General features: G+C 41.9%; 2 protein-coding genes across 13 annotated transcripts in view; one reads left to right on the top strand and one right to left on the bottom strand.

Moving 5' to 3' along the window:
- The window catches only part of LOC147581661 (uncharacterized), a 33,918-nt gene that overhangs the window by 2,820 nt on the left and 11,856 nt on the right, over positions 1-19,242 (top strand). For 4 of the 8 annotated variants that reach the window (XM_086703895.1, XM_086703896.1, XM_086703892.1 and 1 more), the window contains one exon: positions 15,665-15,729. The exons of the other annotated variants lie outside the window; for them this stretch is intronic. The gene's annotated coding sequence lies outside the window, so the exon portion shown is untranslated. The remainder of the gene's footprint in view (positions 1-15,664; positions 15,730-19,242) is intronic. 8 annotated transcript variants of the gene reach the window in all.
- Positions 18,614-19,242, bottom strand: part of AADAT (aminoadipate aminotransferase) — a 32,477-nt gene continuing 31,848 nt past the window's right edge. For all 5 annotated transcript variants that reach the window (XR_015250135.1, XM_086703879.1, XM_086703880.1 and 2 more), the window contains one exon: positions 18,614-18,794. Coding sequence is in view for 4 of the 5 variants with exons in the window: in XM_086703879.1 (XP_086560005.1) it covers positions 18,711-18,794 (84 nt within the window). In the remaining variant the exon portion in view is untranslated. The remainder of the gene's footprint in view (positions 18,795-19,242) is intronic.

Below are 19,242 nucleotides of genomic sequence, written 5' to 3'. Positions count from 1 at the left end.
TCTCCCTGCGTTCAGACCTTTATATGTCATCTACCAATTTTAATTGCTATGACCCTCGGGAAACTTGAGCCAAATATGTCTCAAAACAGAACTTATGAGCTGTAGTTATTCTTCTACTTAAATGTCCTAACTTGGCTACTGGTGTGTGCCCCATAAAAATGAATGCTATCCTAGATTCATCCATCTGCCTTTCCTCTGTCATCCAGTGAGTCACTGCCCTTAGACATCTCTGAATACAGACCCTCCACCTGCATTGCCTTCTCGGGTCCATCATCCCTTCTAAATGGGTTCTCTCTCTCTGTGTTGCCTCCAATCTAGCCTTCTTGCCTCCTCAGACTTTTCCTTTTAAGCAAATTATATTTCAGCATATCTGCTAAAAATCTTAAATTGATTCATAGTGCCTTCAGGATAAAGTTTTAAGCATGAACTGGCCCCTGTTTCCCTCTCCAGATTAGTCTCCAGCCAGTGTCTCCTCATGTCCCATATCCTAGTGGATGCAACCTATTTGCTATGGGAATTCCTGCCTCCGTGTTCTTTTAGTTCTTTTGTTTCTTCTTTCCTCTTGTTCACCCCTTGGCAACTGTTAAGCCTTCAAGGTCCAGTTCAGGCTGACTCCCCTGTGACCTCCACAAGATGACTTCATCCTGAATACTTCACCTGTATCATATACTTTGTCTTCATTTTTGATACTAACCTTGATTTATTATTCTTTTTTCAACTTCTCCACTACATTGTAGGCGATGTGACAGCAAGGGCTTGTCTCAACCATCTTTGTATCCTTATGTTCAGTTTTTAGTAACATTTTACTTAACGAATGATAGACGTTTGTACCCTTGCGATATTTAAAGTTCATTAATTTTTAAAATTCTTCCTGAAATTGTAAATGGAATGCAAAGAAAAAGTACCAGAACAAAGTCACATCACATACAACCTGCTGAATGGTTATGTTTTTTGAGCAATATAAGCAAGATTCAGATTTGACCTTAAACCCAGTGAATTTTTTACCTGCTTCGGAAATCAGGAAGCGTTTTGTGAGCCAATCTGATTTTCTTGTATTATCAGTCTGTAACTGCTGAAAGCTCAGCATTGTATTGCTAATTAATCCACAAATTCCATTGTTCTCTATCATTGTGTTTCCTTCCCTGGGGTTGTTATAATCCTCTAATTATATAGTTAGTCCTTAGAATAGATTTTGTTTATTTTTTTTCTGTTGAAAGTATGGCACCTCTGGAAAGCAGATTAACCCTTTAGGAATGAACATAATTTTTATGGTTCTACCAGTTCCCATTGTCTTCCCAGAGCTCCTACAGCTAACTTATGGAGGGGACTGACCACTGGCTTCAGAACCCTCCACGGGATGAGGAACACACTACAGACCTCCTGGATAGAATGGTCTATGGGGCAGCAATTTTAGCAAGCCCTGAAGGGGATTCCAGACACTGTATTTGAGAACTGTAGTTCTACATCATGTAATAACTGTCGGTCCAGAACTTCAAGTATCCCCAGTATTGGTTTTCTTTGGCGGAGAGATATATGTGAGTGGGAAGGGAATCGGTCCATTTAAAAAAAGTGTTGTCCATATTTGTGCTTATTAAATAGCCTTGACTTAGAATCTGGAGAATATAGGAGAGTACGTAGCAAAGTAGCTTCTTGGTTTTCTGTGTGTTGAACCACAGGGGTTTTACTTGGTGACCATGTAGGCCAGATGACCATGTAGGTATTATTCTCCAGCACCTCTTCCCTCAATTCAGCCTTCTTTGACAAAGGGTGACTGGGACAGCAGAAGGTCTGACCTTGTCCCCTTCCTGGAAGAGACAATAAGAGGTTTATGAACCTACATTAGGCTTTTTCCTTGTTCCTGGGAGTCTGAAAGGATGCAATTAGGGAGGGGCCAGCAGAAGGGATGAAAGAAAACAAATATGTCTCCCCACAGTCTTGTGATTTGCTGGCCAAGGAGAGGGAAGCTTCCTGAGAAGTCTGAATGAACATTAGAAAAATATTTTCTTCCTCGTCGTGGGTTTAGACTGAGTATTTGTGTTGGTCCTTTGGAGGTGTGTGTGCATGTGTGTGGTCTAACCAGTTAGCCAGCTGCAAAAATCAGGGCAGCAGATGGCGTGCCTGCTACTCACAGGGAGCAGAAGCTCCAGCTTATAGGGTCACGCCCTTCCTGGAGTTCCCTGTGAGACAACACTGAAGCCCTGCCCTCCTGGACAGTTTGCCAGCCTGGGACATTAATGGACATTGTAGTCGAGCCTCCCCCCCCCCCCCCCAGGGCTTCCTTGTGGACAATGACTCCCATTTAAGGAAATGAATTATTGGCCAGAGAAGAGATGAATCTAGAAATCACCACCTCTGTGTAGGAGCTTTCTGAAAGGTGGATGGATATTTGCACAGGAAGGTCAGAAGAGGGAACTCCTTGGTAAGAGAGGTGTGAAAAGGAAAGGCTGACTGGGGCCATGGGGTGAGTCCTAGGGAGACCCCTTTGTAAAAACTTGACTTCACAAGTGCCTCTCTCTTGGATTCTGGAAAAGTTCTGTTTTGTGCATAGCATGAAGTTTTGTTCTTCCAGCTTACATTTTCCTTGAGAAGGAAGGAAGGCCAAACCTTCACTTTCCTACGATAGGGTGGAGGAGATTGGTGTTGGGTGACCCAAGTTGTCAAATGAACAAATCACTGTCTGACAAGTGGGAAAGCAAACATCCAAAGGAAGCCAACATATTTTCCAGGAGTCCTACGAGGACAATCCTTTGTCCCCAACACTTGACGGGGAGGTCACAGTACCAGCTTCAGAATGCTGCTCAGGCACCAAGGGCTTTCAAGCCCAGGTGAGCCTCTGGAGCATCACTGTGACCCCAACTGGAATAACCTGATAAGTCTGTGCAATGAGAAATCCAAAATAAACTCTGAAAGTAATTGTCCATCTCTGTTCTGGTGATTTTCATGCATCTCTCTCTTGAGTAGCAAATATACTAGAGTTCAGAGGGAAGGGAAGGAAATCCTATATATTTTCTTTTTGTCTTGTGGTTAAATGGGACACCAAAAGTCTCTGTGTGGATACAGGGACTTCTGTGAGGGCAAAGGCTGGCAAGAAGCCCCAAGCTGTGGCTGGGGCAGAGAGGACAGAGGATGAGGTGGAGGAGAGGGAAGTATTAGCTCTCTGTGGGGGCTTACGGTACTTACAGCACCAAGAATGGGGGGAATAAGATGCCAGCCCAGCAGTAGGTAGAAAGAGCTAGCTTTCATTTGGTAAGATTTGAAGGACACTGGAAAGCTTAGAAGCCCCTCATTCTATGGAGATCTGGTTTCCTTTCTTGGGGTCTTCCCCTCTGCTGGGCCAGGTTTCCATAAAGCAAGGAGCTGTCATCCAAAGCTCAGGCCTTTCCTTGAGAGGCTCCATAGTGGGGAACGTGAAGGCTCTGGACGTCTACAAGTGAATTGTCACCACGGCTCAGGGCTGAGAGGGCCCTAAAATTTACTTTTTATGATGTTACAATGGTGGTTTGAGCCAACTCTTGGAATAAAGTTTTCTAACAGATTGAAACTGTTCTTTCCCATCACAAGGATGCAGCTCAGTGTGCTAACCTTCAATGTGATCCTGCCTTGCCTCTTTCAAATAGTAACTACAACTTCTATATGTAATTAATGGAACCACTGTGTTTGGTTCATTCTCCACCATGGATGCGTGTGCTTATGAATAGTTTGTTTTTTTTTTTTTTTTTTTTCCTCTTAAGGATAGTGTTGGGGTTATGACATAACTGTGGTTATCTGGCTAAGGGAATAGGTTTCCCATTTGGACCACCTGCTTTTCAGGCATATATGAACTTTGAAACTTCTCTTTAGTAAGTCTTTTCAACCTAATCCAGTATAGTTTCTGCCATATAATAGATGCCAATAAATTTTGTTAAGTTGCATGCTGGATATTGGTGTTAGAACTGCACATTGGAGTATCTTGGAGGCAGGCATTTTAAAATACAAATACCATCAGTTGCTTGGCTGGTCTGAAATGCCATTCAGATTTTAGCCTCTCAGTCTGTATGATATTGATTCTGCTTTTCTTTCTGATGATGTGTTTCAGGAATGTCACCAGCATGTTTCTTTCTGATTTGGGTCAGCTGGTAGAAAGGCAAGGCTGCTAATAAATTGTGAATGAGTATATGGCTGAAAGCATGAACATTTTGAAGGAGAAAGTTACTAAGGAACAGTTAGTGGCTGATTTTTCAGCATCATAGTTTATGGGTTCCCTATCATAATTCCTGCTATTAATTATATGTAATAGCATTTCTGCTATTAGTTTCAAGGAGTCTTCATTTTTGCTTTCATAGGAATTTTAAAGGTGGCATGATTTTGAAATTAACCATCCATAAAACTGGAGGAATTTTGTGACTATATTTATGAACTAAATGGGCCGATTTTCTTAAACTGAGCAGAAATTACGATTTGGTGCTTGTAAGGGTAGAAGGTAGGATGTAGGGTGAGGTGGCTCAGAGATACAGCTAAGTGTCATTAATAAGCATAATGACATTGCCTAACAATGACAGGGAGAAGATAGAGTGGAGTATAAAAGGACTCTGCAGATCTGTCTTGATGTGATTGATTTCAGTGATTTATAATTCTGTGTGTGTGCTTTGGTCCATAGCACTAATTACTGAAGATGGACTAAGCTTGAAAGGGGGAATACCCAGCCTGTCTTTAGGAGTCTTCTACTGTTACATGAATATGACATTTAATCACATTAAAAGTCTACTATTGCTTATTGCTCATAAGAGACAGGGTAGATAATGAGTTCACCTAGAGCAGCTCCCTGTCATCCGTGAGCCCTTTACCAGCCTGTAATTTACCTGGCCCTGGGCCCCCACTCCTAAGGGTACCGGAAAAGCCAGAGAACGAACGAGATTTCTGAAGGTGTTAGTGTTAAAAAAGAGCACCAAAATAGTCATCCAGGGGAAAGTCACACTCCCTCTCCCTGCCGTAAGTTCATTTTATAGCTTGAGGTCTGGCATTTTGAAGTTCCTACATACTACAACTACGGACTAGTACTAGGAACTTTGGGGACTAGGGTGTTTTGCTTACAGAGGTCTTAATTTGGATTTCTGTCTGTCTCTTATTTTTGCTTGTATTTACCGTCACACTATTTTTCTTGAGAGTGTTCTTTGCCTGCCTTTCATAATATTGTGGGAAGGGTCGTGAGAAGACTAATGGGGAAATGAGGAGCCCAAGCCCATAAGGGAAGAATCCAAGAGACTCCTCAGAGAGGAGCCAGGCTGCAGCTGTCCAACAGCATCCCTGTTACCCGACTTCCAGGATGGTTCCCGAAGATCACATGCTTCAATGTTTGAACTCATTGATTTCTTATAAGATTCTGGCTCAGGCATAGGTTTCCCTTAAATTGTTAACTAACCTAAAATATTCAAAATGTGATATGACAGGCAAATCAGGAACGCAGAAGTTACCCAGTTCAAGGGTCACTGACTCTTTGATGCCTGCATTTAGTACAAAAATGTACCTTTTTAAATTTAAGATCTACTTACAAATGCATTTAAATTGTTAAGAAACCATATTAAGAGAGTGGTATCGGCAGCTTCAGAGAGGCTGATGTATTATCAGATCCCTTCTTGGGCTTCCCTTGCTCAACGTCCTCAGCTTTCCCCAACCCCTGGCTCCACCAGCGTCTCATTTCCTGTAGGAGAAGGCCTTAGTCTAAGTGGATCTTTCTTCAGGCAGTGCTAAGGGGGCCAAGAGGCTGAAGTCTAAAAGCACAGGGTCCTGGGGATCTTCTGGGTGCTCAAGGTTACCGTGGATCAGGAGTGTTGTATCCTGCTTCCTGCTCCAGCTCTTTCCTGGTCCCTGTCTTATTTTTGCTTGCATTTACCTTCTGTCATCAGGGTTGAGGATGATAAAAGAATGTAGTTAGAAGTCATTTGCCACTGCTCTTAATCCTCCTCCCCGCTATCTCCCAATCCGTTATAGTGATACCAGGTGGAAGCTTGGTGTTGGGGCTGATATGACTCCCCACCATCCTCTTATCAGCTCTGCTTTACCAAGCATGGGCTGATGCCCTGCTAGTTTTTAGTGCTAAGCACTGTTACACCTGACTCAGTCCTATTAAAGATATCTAGCATCCAGTGGATCACCCCTGGGGATTTCCTCAGAGCTCCTCAAATGCCAGTAGGACTTTCAGAGCTGCAGCTCAATCTGGACTTGTAGTTTAGAGCTGTGAGTTCCTTGGAAGGTCTAGAGGTGGGGCCATGGAGTGATAGAAAACAGGATTTTTTTTTTAAGTTTACTTATTTATTTTGAGAGAGAGCACACACACGTGCATGTGTATGCGTGGGAGAGAGGCAGAGAGAGCAGGAGAGAGAGAGAATCCCAAGCAGGGTCCATGCCCAGAGAGGAACCAGACTCAGGGCTCGATCTCATGATGGTGAGATCATGACCTCAGCCGAAACCAAGACTTGGATGCTTAACCGACTGAGCCACCTAAGTGCCCTAGAAACAGGGGTTTGAGAAGGGGGTATATATATCTTCACTTTATGCTCTTATCAACTGAATGCAACTTTTTAATGGAATAATTACCTTTAATATCTGTAAACGCATATTGATAGTTTTAGAGTGAGATTATTTTCTATTTGTTGCATTAACTGTCAAGGTGTATCATCCTAAACATTAAGGTGACTGTGGATCACCAGCACACATATGATGACATGGTAAGTTGAATAATGTTTTTTCAGTTTCAGTATGATTTACTCTTAATATCATCACAATAAATTAGCCATATAATTCATGAGTTTTAGAATGAATTAGATGTAATATTTTGGATCAGTGAAACTAATATTGTGGTAAGAGGAAAAATCAAGTCTAATGCATGCATTTTAATTTATTATAAAACAAATATGCCAGATTTGTCTACAATTCAGGAAGATTGCATAATTTATAGTGACAGTTCATTTACAAAAGAACTAGGGTGACTTTTTTTTTTTTTGGTAAGCTATAAAACAAATTGGAGAGTGACTCTTATCCCATGAGTTATTTATAGTGGAAGATTAATAAAACCATTAAGCATGATGAATGAATTTTCAGTGACAGGCTTACAGCAAGAATACATATCAGCAACAATAAAAATATAATGAATTTTATGTTTTTAATCAGTCCAAAGAATTTTCCTAAACATCAAATTAAGTGATTTCATTTTTATCTGCTACAACATTAAAACTGTTTTATTGTGCAAGCTACATTTAACATGCATTGCCTATGTACCCAAACTAATTAAAACTCCTGAGGATAGAGGCCACATCTCATGTTCTTGCAGCCTGCATCCACAGTATTATTCTACACATAGTAGGTGCTTGCTAAATGTCTGTTGAATAAAATATGAACTTAATAATGACTTATACAGTTTTCAAATAAACTAGTCTCCATTAGGAAAAGAGGTATATGGAGAAAAAGGCAACGAATTCATTTTGAATAGTTGTTTGCCTAAAAAAAAATAAAGAATGATTATTTGGTTAGAAGCAAGTTGACATTTGGGGATGTGGCTTCTCTTGTACATCCAGGTTCAGAAATTAGTATATAGTAAAAATTAATCTAGAAAATTTCTTACATTGACCATAATATTTAACATACCTGTTTGAATATATAATCTATTTTCAAAAAGGAGGGATGAAAGGAAAGTCTCTATACAACTATCTGGGTGTCAGATCCATCTGTTTGGAAGATACCCAGCAAATTCCCAGGTGAATGGAGTCTAGAGGGGAGACATGTAAGGGTTGCTGCTTGACCACAAGACTGATGCCATTCTGTCTTAATATCAAACCTCTGTAACTATAATGTCTAAGAGATGCATGATGCTATGAGGATTAAACATAATAAGGAGTCACATTTTCTGTATCTAATAAGGATCAGATGCTAAAGTCAGAAGCTCCAGTGCCTTTTGTCCTATAAATAGGAGTTTTGTGAAGTGAAGTCCATGGCAATTCTTTGATTCAGTGAAATAATTTGCGAGTTGCCGCAGCTCCATGCTTAAGCCATGTTGGAGCAAGGTTGGCACAGAGAGGTTTTGAGCCAGTTTGAACTGTTTGTTGAAGGCCTGTTTGGTTGGTTACTGCTCTCAGATAACAGCATACTACAGCATGCCAGTGAAACCAAGATATCATTTATGTTTGGAATTTGATTTCACCTTGTACTGGTTTCTAGAGGAGTCTGTCCAATGTTTTAAGATGGTCACAAGGCAGATTGATGAGGCATAATGGATCAGCACAACTTGTCATCATTTAAAGAAAAATGTGCAGCCTGGTGGGCAGTCTGAAGTTGATTAAATGACTGAGGTCGGTCATTAATAATGTTTTATTTCTGTTCCATTTGTGTGAGTGCACTGTACATTTCTTAGCCTTTCCTTTAATGATATCCTTACTAATTTAAGTGCCATGCAGGACTCCGTAACCTGCTTAAGGAAACTGGGTGATCAAAGCTGAACCAAGGGTTATCCTGAAATAACTTGATGGTTTAGATGCCAGGAATGCTGAGTTAATTTTAGGCTTGAAATATCAGTGGCTGCAATGGCTTATCTTAGCAACGAGATATATTTCTGACAGTACTACGGAGAGCTTCGGCTACAACATGGTTTTCCAGGGGTCACAAGGGCACTGATACTTGCCATGTTGTTGAATAAAACCTAAATGATGGAGAGCGTGGATTTCATGAGCTCCACGAATCTTTGTGTTCTTCTCATTTAATCACGCTTAATATTTCCAACCCAGAGTGGAACATAATGAACCCCGTTCCAACAGGCCTGGCATTCTATGGGAGCAGAGTAGCTGGGCCTCCATAGGCTGAGTTGCTCTGGAGTAAGAGTCTTCTACATATTGCTTTATCCCACCAGCATCCTCTGGCCAGACTGCCATGGATGCTCCTCTCCTCCCATTGATGTATCCTACCACTTGAGTTGTTCTCCATTTACAAAATGGGAATAGTGGTCCTTCCTTCGAGTGCCTGTGATCTTGTGTGTAAAAGTGCTAACTGTATATGGCATTTGAATGTACACTGAGAAGCTCCATACACACAGGGGACAGCACACCATCACTGTGGAGGTGCATTTGCTGTACCGTCGTAACCCAAAGTACAGATTCAAAACCCATTGGTTTGCGTACTGTGCGCATAAGAGTAATTTCCATGAGAGAGGACCTCAAAAGATGGGCAAGACTGCATAAATCCTGTGTGTGTGTGCTATGGACTGAGTTCTCTCAAAATCCATATGTTGAAACCCTCTCCCCCCACTGTGATGATGTTAGGAGTAGGGTTGTAGTTAGGTGATGAGGGTAGGATCCTCTTGCTGTGATTAGTGCCTTTACAAGAAGAAACACAAGAAGGTCTTTCTCTCTGCCATGGAAAGACACAGTGAGGAAGCAACCATCCACAGCTGGGAAGAAAGCGCTTACTAGAACCCCACCATTCTGATGTCCTGATCTCAGACTCTAGCCTCCAGAACTGTAGGCAATGTCTATTGTGTAAGCTGCCTAGCCTATGGTATTTTGTTAGAGTAGCCAGAACTGACTAAGATGGTGTGTTTCCAGAAAACATTTATCTAGAACCTAGCATCATCCCTCAGGGTAATAGTCTTACACTGACTCATGTCTCCTTATATGCAAGAATCAGCTTACAGCAGGACAAAGGAGTGATAATTTCAGCATCAGCCAACATTAGTGCCATATTAGTGCAGTGTGCTGCTGTCATGAGGGCCTGAGGAGTTTTCTTTTTTGTAAGGATGCAGTTACATGAGGTTTTCAGGATAGAGTGGCTGTGTTTCATGCAGTTCTGTTTTTGTTTGTTTGTTGTTTTGTGATACTTGAGGATAATTCAAAGCATCTCTTACAGGAAAGGTCTACGATCATTTGCTGTCACTGAAATTCTTGGATTCTGATTTTTTTCTTTAACTTAAAAACAATGTTGTTTGATGTTAGAGAGACAGAGCATGAGCAGGGGAGGGGCAGAGAGAGAGGGAGACAGAATCCTAACGAGGCTCCAGGCTCTGAGCTGTCAGCACAGATGCAGGGCTCGAACCCACAAACCAAGAGATTTGACCTGAGCCAAAGTCTGATGCTCAACCAACTGAGCCACCCTGGTGCCCCTTCTTTAAATATTTTCTAAAAAATCAATTGCTTACAAATTTTGAATGCTGTCAGTCATTCCCTACCCTTGCCTCTTTTCTGGAATTGCAGTGCTCTGTGTACAAAATTTGTAAGGAGTGGTAGTGCTTGAATGCTTATGTCTCTAGAAAAAATTATTCACTCAATTTATTTTTATTTCTCCTGGGTTTTTGTTGTTGTTGTTGTTGTATATTAGGCTCTTGTCATAGTTTTTTTCTGTCTTTTAATTTTTAGAAGCTCTATCACCTTTACAGTACATATGAGAATAAGTTATAAACACACACAGAACATTTTCCACAAAGTGAATTTTCTTGCATAAGGAGTTTATTGTGTTACTGAACCTCTAATAGGGAAATGTAATCAGCAGATAACAATGAGAAATGGGAACTCCCTCCCCCTTTTCTCTGTCATTTACATTGATCAATTTACCTTTGATTATCTGCTATGTGTAAAAGGTAACATGATGGCAGATAAAACTTAGTTTAGAGTTTGAAAGCACACATCATTCTAACAGCACAGACAGGCATGCATTTGCCCTCGGTATCTGGGAAGACCTGACAATTCCATAAAAACAGACTTTATAGAATGTGTTTATAGAATGTGTATGATCCATTTGAGATCATATAGAATGTGTATGATCCATATAGAATGTGTTTATAGAATGTGTATGATCCATTTGAGATCATACAGTTTTTTTAATGTTTTATTTGTAAGGGAGAGAGAACACAAGTGGGGGAGGGTCTGAGACAGAGGGGGACAGGGGTTCAGAAGCAGACTCTGCCCTGAAAGCTTTGGTGTTGACAGTGTGGAGACCAGTGTGGGGCTTGAATTCACTAACTGTGAGGTCATGACCTGAGCTGAAGTCAGACACTCAACCAACTGAGCTGCCCAGGAGCCCCCAGATCATACAGTTTGTAATGTACATGTTGGACAGGTGTTTTTAAGTCACCTTAAGTCCTTTTCAGAAATGGAGATACACGTTAATAAATAAGCCACCAAATAAGCACAGAGATATGGACATATTTTATCCCCTGGAATCAGCGCAGTACTGCCACTAAAGCCGGAGAGGTATAGATGCGGGCATCAGGGTCAGGAGCACTCTGGATCATTTTTCAGGTTGGCAGTCGGAGTTGAAAGCCCAGTTCTGCCACACAAGGTAGTCCGTCTGCCAACCGATGCACCATTCGAGCAAGAACAGGAAGAGTAACTCAAGGAGGGCGGTGTGACTACTTAGAGCCTGATGTTCCAAACAAGATGGGGACTAATCGAGCAGTGGCACAGCCCCCCCCCCCCCCCACCTCCACATGGTGCAGAACTCAGACAGGAGCCTCAGCTGGCCTCTCTTGCTATTTCACTGGCCTCCACCAGCAGCTACACTTCATTTCAAATTGGCAAAAGAAGATTTACTCAGAGTCTTTGGATTTATACAGCCTCTGCATGACACAGTTTGTCCCCTGATCTGCAATTCTAATAGACTGCTACATCTGAATGCTCACTGGATTTCACTGGATACATTTGTACATATATGATGCTGAGTTAAGGTAGTGGGTTTTGGTTGATGCGTGTGGTTGGTTTGCTGGGGTTGCTATAACAAAGGACCAGCTACTGAGTGGCTTAAACAGAAACTTGTGTCATAGTTCTGGAGGCGGGAAGTCCAAGATCAAGGGGTCAGCAGGCTGCTCTCTCTCTAAAGGCATCAGGGAGGGATCTATTCCAGGCTTCTCTCCTGGCTTCTGGTAGTTCACTGGCTTGTGGCAGCCTAACTACAGTCTTTACATGGCGTTCTTTTGGGGTGTGTGTCTGTGTCCAAATGTCTCCTTTTAATAAGGACACCAGTCATATTCTGGCCACCCTACTCCATTGTGGCCTCATCTCAACTACATCTGCAGCCACCCAATTTCCAAGTAAGGTCACATTCTGAGATATCTGAAGTTAGGACTTCAACCTAAGAATTTTGGGGAGACACAATTCAGTCCATAATAGTGCAATTGGCATGAAGATAATCAACTTATAGAGGGTTAGCACCAGTAGGATCCTAGAAGATTAATTATCAGATGCAACCCTCTTATGAGATTAGTGGGCAGTAAAGAGCACATTATTTTAAAAATTAAATTAAACGAAGTGTCTTCTAAACGTTCTGTAATAATTAAACCTCCTTTATGATTTCTCATATCTCTCTCCCAACCCAAATGGCCCTCCTCTTTCTTTGACTCTCTGCCATCATCCCAGCTCTAGCTCACCTTTATTGACTTCAGGAAATCTTCCTTAAGTATTCTCACCAGCACACTGCCCAGTTCTATACTTGTAACCTGCACCACTAACCTGATTTTTATTAACTGGCATCGAAATGTATATACTACTTTATGGTTTTTTTCTTTAAAAATTTTTTTAACATTTATTTATTTTTGAGGCAGAGAGAGACAGAGCATGAACAGGGGAGGGTCAGAGAGAGGGAGACACAGAATCCGAAACAGGCTCCAGGCTCCGAGCTGTCAGCACAGAGCCTGACGCGGGGCTCGATCTCACGGAGCGCGAAATCATGACCTGAGCCGAAATCGGCCGCCCAACCGACTGAGCCACCCAGGCGCCCCATTTTCTTTAAATTTTAAAAAACTGTTTACTTATTTTTGAGAGAGACAGAGACAGAGTGTGAGTGGGGGAGGGGCAGAGAGAAAGGGAGACAGAATCCAAAGCAGGCTCCAGGCTCTGAGCAAGCTGTCAGCACAGAGCCTGATGCAGGGCTTGAACTCACAAACTGCGAGATCATGACCTGAGCCGAAGTCCGATGCTTAAGTGACTGAGCCACCCAGGTGCCCCGATATCACTTTATGTTTTTATTGTGCCATGTGTTTATTAGACCTGGCATTTGTAGATGGAACATTTTCTGGTTCTGTTGGTAAAAGGAACTTTGATACCTAGGCACATGAAGCTTTTCTGACATACAAATTTTAATCACCCGAGTTTTGAAGACGTGCGAATGTGTGGGGATCGGGCTGTGGGGTGAGGTGGTAATGAGTAGTTGAGTTAGTGCCTAGCTGACCATTCCCTACTCAAAAGTCAAACTAACTGGCATCCTGCTCTTTGATAATGTAGGTCTTTTGAGGGGAATATATATGGAATCATGTATTTCAGAATTTTAGAAGGTTCCCAGGAACATAAGATTCTACTGTTCTTGTCTCTATTATATGGTTATATGTTCCTTGAAGGCAGGAACCTTCTCTTTTCCTCCTTTCTGCCCAACGTACTGTTGGGGGAAGTCATGCATGTTAACTTATTACATTAGTTAGTGAAGCCAGAGGTTATCTGAATGTAAATAAGGTGAAGAAAGACATACTCTTTTTTAAAATTCATTTTAACATTTTTATTTATTTAAAAAATTTTTAAAAATCTTTATTTATTTTTGAGAGAGAGACAGAATGTGAGCAAGGGAGGAGCACAGAGAGAGAGGGAGACACAGAATCTGAAGCAGGCTCCAGGCTCTGAGCTGTCAGCACAGAGCCCATTGCAGGGCCAAACCCACAAACCGTGAGATCATGACCTGAGCCAAAGTCAGAGGCTCAACCGACTGAGCCACCCAGGCGCCCCTATTTATTTGTTTTTTAAAGTTTATTTATTTATTTTTTTTTGAGAGAGAGAAAGAGCAGGGGAGGGGCAGAGAGAGAGGGAGAGGGAATCCCAAGCAGGCTCTATGCTGTCAGTGCAGAGCCCCATATGGGGTTCGAACTCTAACTGTGAGATCATGACCTTAGCCAAAACCGAGAGTCGGATGCTTAACCGACTGAACCCCCCAGGTTCTCAGGAAATCAATATTTAAATATATTATTCCTCCATGATTTAGAATTGTCTAGACATTGTACTTTATGTCTAGTGTATGGAAATGTCTTGATGATGAATTCACTTAATACCTACCTGTATTATCTTGTCTTTTTGCAGTTAATTGAATGAACAAATTTAGTCAACCTTAGTCATGAAGTTCCAGGACACAGTGTAATCAAATAATATTGTACTCCTAATTCCTGCTAAACATGAGTTTTTGTAATGATATTAAAATCAAAAGTTTACTGTAATCCCTCTGCAAAGTTTAAAAAACATCATGAGGTAAGCCTGCCACCTGCTGGTCAAGGTTCATCACTTCATTTTACATTGCACATAAATTTGACATTTTTCATTACAGCATGGGAATGTAATACAATTTGAAGCAATTCTGCATACACACTTTTGAGATTTCCTAGGTTGTCACAAATTATTGAAGCTTGACATTCTAACAGTTGTCATCCCCCCAAGGCTTTCATGTTTATTCTTCCCTCTTTTTAAAAAAATTTTGATGTTTATTTTTGAGAGAGAGAGAGAGTGCAAGGGGGGGAAAGGTAGGGAGGGAGACACAGAATCCCAAGCAGGCTCCAGGCTCTGAGCTGTTAGCGCAGAGCCCGATGTGGGACTCCAACTTATGAACTGTGAGATCACGACCGAGCTGAAGTCAGGTGCTTAACCGACCGAGCCACCCCAGGAGTCCCTATTCTTCCCTCCTGATAACCATTGATAACAGATCTACAGCTGTGTATTTCTGAGTCTTTGGTATAATGTAAGTTCGATTCTGGCTTCTTTCTCTTGAGCAATTATATACCAAGAATCTATCTGTAGCTAGGAGGTCCCTAAATGCTGCTAAACCTCCTACAGAATTGCACTCCTGTGCCTCTTCTTTTTCTGATCACTGTGGCACAAACATACTGGTAATGCTTCTGTGTCCCCTTTTGGGACCCCACCGGTGCTTTTCCTCATTCATCGGGGCAGCCCTGAGCCCAGCCTTAGGTCATTCATCATTCAGTCCATTCAAAACCTCAGTTTTCTCATTTGTAAAATAAGGCTAATAATTCTGCTTCCAGTTGTTTTGAACATTAATTTAGGTAATTCACGAAAAGCAGTTAGCTTCATTATTATTCATTAACCTTATAAGATTTTACTGTATGTCTATTATCAATGGTTAGAAGATTCTTCGAGGTGTAACATCATTATTTCTCACCTTAGTATATTGTCAAATCCACTTTTTAAAATCCTTGTTTTCTTTCCTTTTGTACTTTGAAGATCCCCTTCACTGGCAGATGGACTTTGCAACCCCAGGGACTAGAAATTGAGCCCATCACTATTAACATGACAGAAATCATCTGGAGGCTGGAGAGAAACGCCCCCATGGGTCCTCCAAACATTTGAAGATTCTCCAGCTTTCCTCGTATGTTAATTAGTCTGCCCTCATTAAACCTAACTTTGTACTTGCTAGAAAGAGGGGATAATCATTATGACTATTTCTGTAAAAGAGACTAAGTGAGGTAATTAGTTCAATAAATGTTAATTAAGTGCTAACCATATGCACTACTGGGAAGGTGCTGGATACAGAACATCAGGAAGAGAGCCCCCATTCAGAAGCAGTTCACAAAAATCTCTCAACTGTTTAAATCCCAATAACAAGTTAACACTCCTTATAAAATGTCACATTTAGATCTCTCAAGGTTTCTTTTTTACCTTTTTAGGTCCTACGGGCTTCAAGTGCCTGAAGTTTCTCATGTTTGCCTTTTCTCCTCGGTGGGATTGACAGGTATATCTGCTAGATGGGTCTCTGGCTATCCTGAATAAACGGTGTTCAGGGTGTAAATTAAGCACTTGACAATCACATTCATCTTCTTGAAGTTTTGTTTGTTTATTTTTGAGAGAGAGAGAGAGCATGCGCGCGTGCTAGTGAGGAAATGCGAGAGAGAGAGAGAGAGAGAGAGAGAGAGAGAGAGAGAGAGAGAGAGAGAAACAGAGAATCCCAAGTAGGGGCCACACTGTCAGCACAGAGCCCAGTGCAGGGCTCAAACTCACAAACCATGAGATCGTGACCTGAGCCAAAATCAAGAGTCGGATGCTTAACTGACTGAGCCACCCAGGCACCCCACATTCATCTTTTTAAATGCAATGTTTATTTAGCAAATTCCTGCTATATGGGAAGTGTTCCATAAACATTTATTTTAATAATTGAAAAGAATTTTGAAGTTGTCAGGGTGCTATTTAATTTGAAAATGCTCAGTAATTGAAGTTTGGGAACAGTAGACAGTAGGCGCATCATTTGGTGTTCTTGGGATAAAGAGAAGGTGGCACAGTGTCTGGGACGTGAGACTGACACCCAGGAACTTGTATCTGTCTACACTTTCTGTTTCTTAGACTGGAGCCCCTTGGAACTCAGAGTCAGCCTCTGGCCAGCGCAGATAGGTAATTGAAGCATTTAGAGAGAGCTGTTGATAATAATTTTATTTTTACTAATTATAGAAGAAGTGCATATTCATTTCAGCTAATCAATAAAAATCCTCACCTGTAATAACATGACCCAGAGATACTGCTTGTTGGCATTTTCATGTAAGTCACTGGGCTTTTTACAGTGAACACAGCTGTGTGCAATTCTTTTCCTCTCATTCTCTCTAAAACCCCCTCCAATCAGGCTTAAAAATCCCCCTCTACCCCACAGAACTGCTTTTGTCCAGGTTACCAAAAACATCCACTTTATGTGACCTGGTGGGTTAGTTCTCAGCTGTCAGCTAATCGACCAGTCAGCAGCTCTTGGCATGGTTGGCCATTCTCTCCTCCTTGTGGCTCTTTCTCCTCTGGCTTCTGGGGTGCCAGGCTGGTCTGGATGTTTCTGCCTCATTGGTTCCTCCTCAGCAGACTTAGCCTCTTCTTTCCTGCAGCCTGTCCAGGTTGGTTTGCTTTAGGCTTAGTTCTTGAACTTTTCTCTCTCTGTGTTTGGTGATCGTTCAAGCTCAAGGTTTGAATGCCGTCATTAGCTGCTGACCCCCAAATCTCATCTCCGGCCCCAACCTCCCACCTTAAACTCCAGACTGACATTCCCAACTGCCCACCGCACATCTCCATTTGCATGTTTCATCAGTGAAGGAAACAGAAGACTATGCATGCTGACTACGAATGGAAGTTTAAACAATGGTTAGAAGGCCATTGGTTGGAAGAAAGGACAGTCAAAAATTGTCACGTGTGTTTTAGCCTACAGCAAGCACATGTCTGGAAGCCATGGCACATTTTGGGATCCTTGCACCAAATCTTTCAGGCTATAGTCAGTAAAGTCCTGAAGCTACTGTGAATAACAAGCACCCATGAACTATCCCCACGTGGGCATTTTTCAGAATGCTCAACCAGATGCCACTTGGAACTTCACTGCCGCTGCAACCACTTCCAGAGAACAAGTGCCTCAAAGTTCAGGCCTCTCACTGGCTGACTGATGGAGAAGGGGATTATGGGCATTGTAGTCTTGGCCTCTTCTCAGCAGCTAATTTAGCAGAGGGTGCCAGTTAGGATAATTTGAAAACAGTATAACACAGATGTCTGGTAGACGTCTCAAAAATAATACATCCAAAGCTCAATTCCAATTCTTTCTTTTCAAACTAGCTTCATCCTCTGCCTTCATTTTTGTTATTGTCAACTCCATCCCCCAGGTGCTTAGACCCCAAACTTTGATTTTTTATTCCTTTCTTCACACCTCACATTCAGTCCATTAGGAAATCCTGTTGGCTCTATCTTTAGAAATCTGGGCACTGAACATCTCTTAGCCACCCATTCTGCCCTTTCCTGGGTGTGGGCCACCATCCTTTCTTGTCTGGATTACTGTGCTGGACCCTAAACATCCTCCCTGCTTCTCCCATACTCTCCAGTTCAGCAGCCAGAGCCATCCTCTCAAACGGGAATCATCGCTCTGGTCACAATTTTGCAATACCCCCCCCCGACCCCCGCCCCTTATAGAGTGAAAACTGAAGTGCTTACAATGGTAACAAGGGACTATCGCTACCTGGGCCTCCTCTCCTAATCACTCCCTCTTGTTTGCTTTGCTGCAGCCACACTGATCTCCACCCTGTTCCTTGAGCAGAAGAAAACAAAACATGCTTTGGGGGCTTGCTGTTCTGTCAGATACCTGCTTGGCTAACTCCCTCTCTTGAGTCTTCATTCACCTTTGCAAAGGATTAGGCTAACCTCCCATTTAAAACTGCAGTATGTCTCTGTCCAGCACTCCCAGATACTCGCCTACCAACCCCATGCCCCCCGCCCCCCCGCCACATGGCCCTTTTTACCTTCTAATATACTGTAAGATGTTATTAATTATGTTTATTACCTATGGCCAATCTGCCATGCTAGAATATAAGCTCCACAATAACGAGGATCTTTATTCACTGGAATCTCAAACCTTTAGAATGGTGGCTGGAAATATGGGCATTCAATAAATATTAGTTGAATATATGGGTATACCCTTTTGTCAACCAAACCAGTGGGATCCTGTTGTGTAAACTGTTTTATAAAACTCTTTTGCATACTATTTCTTGAAGATTTTTCCATGTCAGTAGACATACAGCTCAAATATTTTTTTCTAACTACATTGTATGCCACTGTCTGACAATTTTCATTAGTTTAATGTTTAATTAATTTACAGATTAATGGCAACATCTTTTTAAAAAAGCTTTATTGAGATGTAATTCACATACCATAAAATTTATCCATTTAAAGTAGATCCAGGGCCAACACATATTTATTGAGGGCATGCTATCTTCTGGGTACTGTGATCTGCTCTGAGGGTACAGCTGTGAAGAAAATGGGCCTCGTTTCTGCCCTTACAGAAATTATGATCTGAGAAGAGAAGGAGAAAGGCAAACATTAAGAACTGTACATGTGATTACTTAACTATTATGGTAAGAGCTACAAAGGAAAAGAGGATGCCATCTGAGTCACTAGCAGAATGCCCTACTCTCTCTCATCCTGGGGGCCAGGACAGGGTTCCCTCAAAGTGGAATTTAAACTGAGCCCTGGTAGGATGAGTAGGAATTAAGCAAGTGAAGGAAGTACAGCCAATTGGGGGCTCTAGAAGGAAAGTTGTTATCGCTAGACTTCTAGGCTGTTTCATTCTTTCAGTTATATATGCTGTGATGAGGGTCTTTAAAACACTTCCATACAGTAAATTCTTAGAACTAAAATTGCTAGGTCAAAATATATGCAGATCCACCCTCCCTTTCTCCCTCCCTCCCTTCCTTGCTTCCTTCTTTCCTCCCTCCCTCCCTCCCTTCCTTCCTTCCTTCCT

Source organism: Puma concolor, chromosome B1, assembly GCF_028749965.1.
Source record: "Puma concolor isolate L17-30 chromosome B1, mPumCon1.1.hap2, whole genome shotgun sequence".
In the NCBI taxonomy this organism is placed as follows: Eukaryota; Metazoa; Chordata; class Mammalia; order Carnivora; family Felidae; genus Puma; species Puma concolor.
Note: the sequence above shows the minus strand (reverse complement) of the source record. Positions and strands in the feature narration are given on the sequence as shown.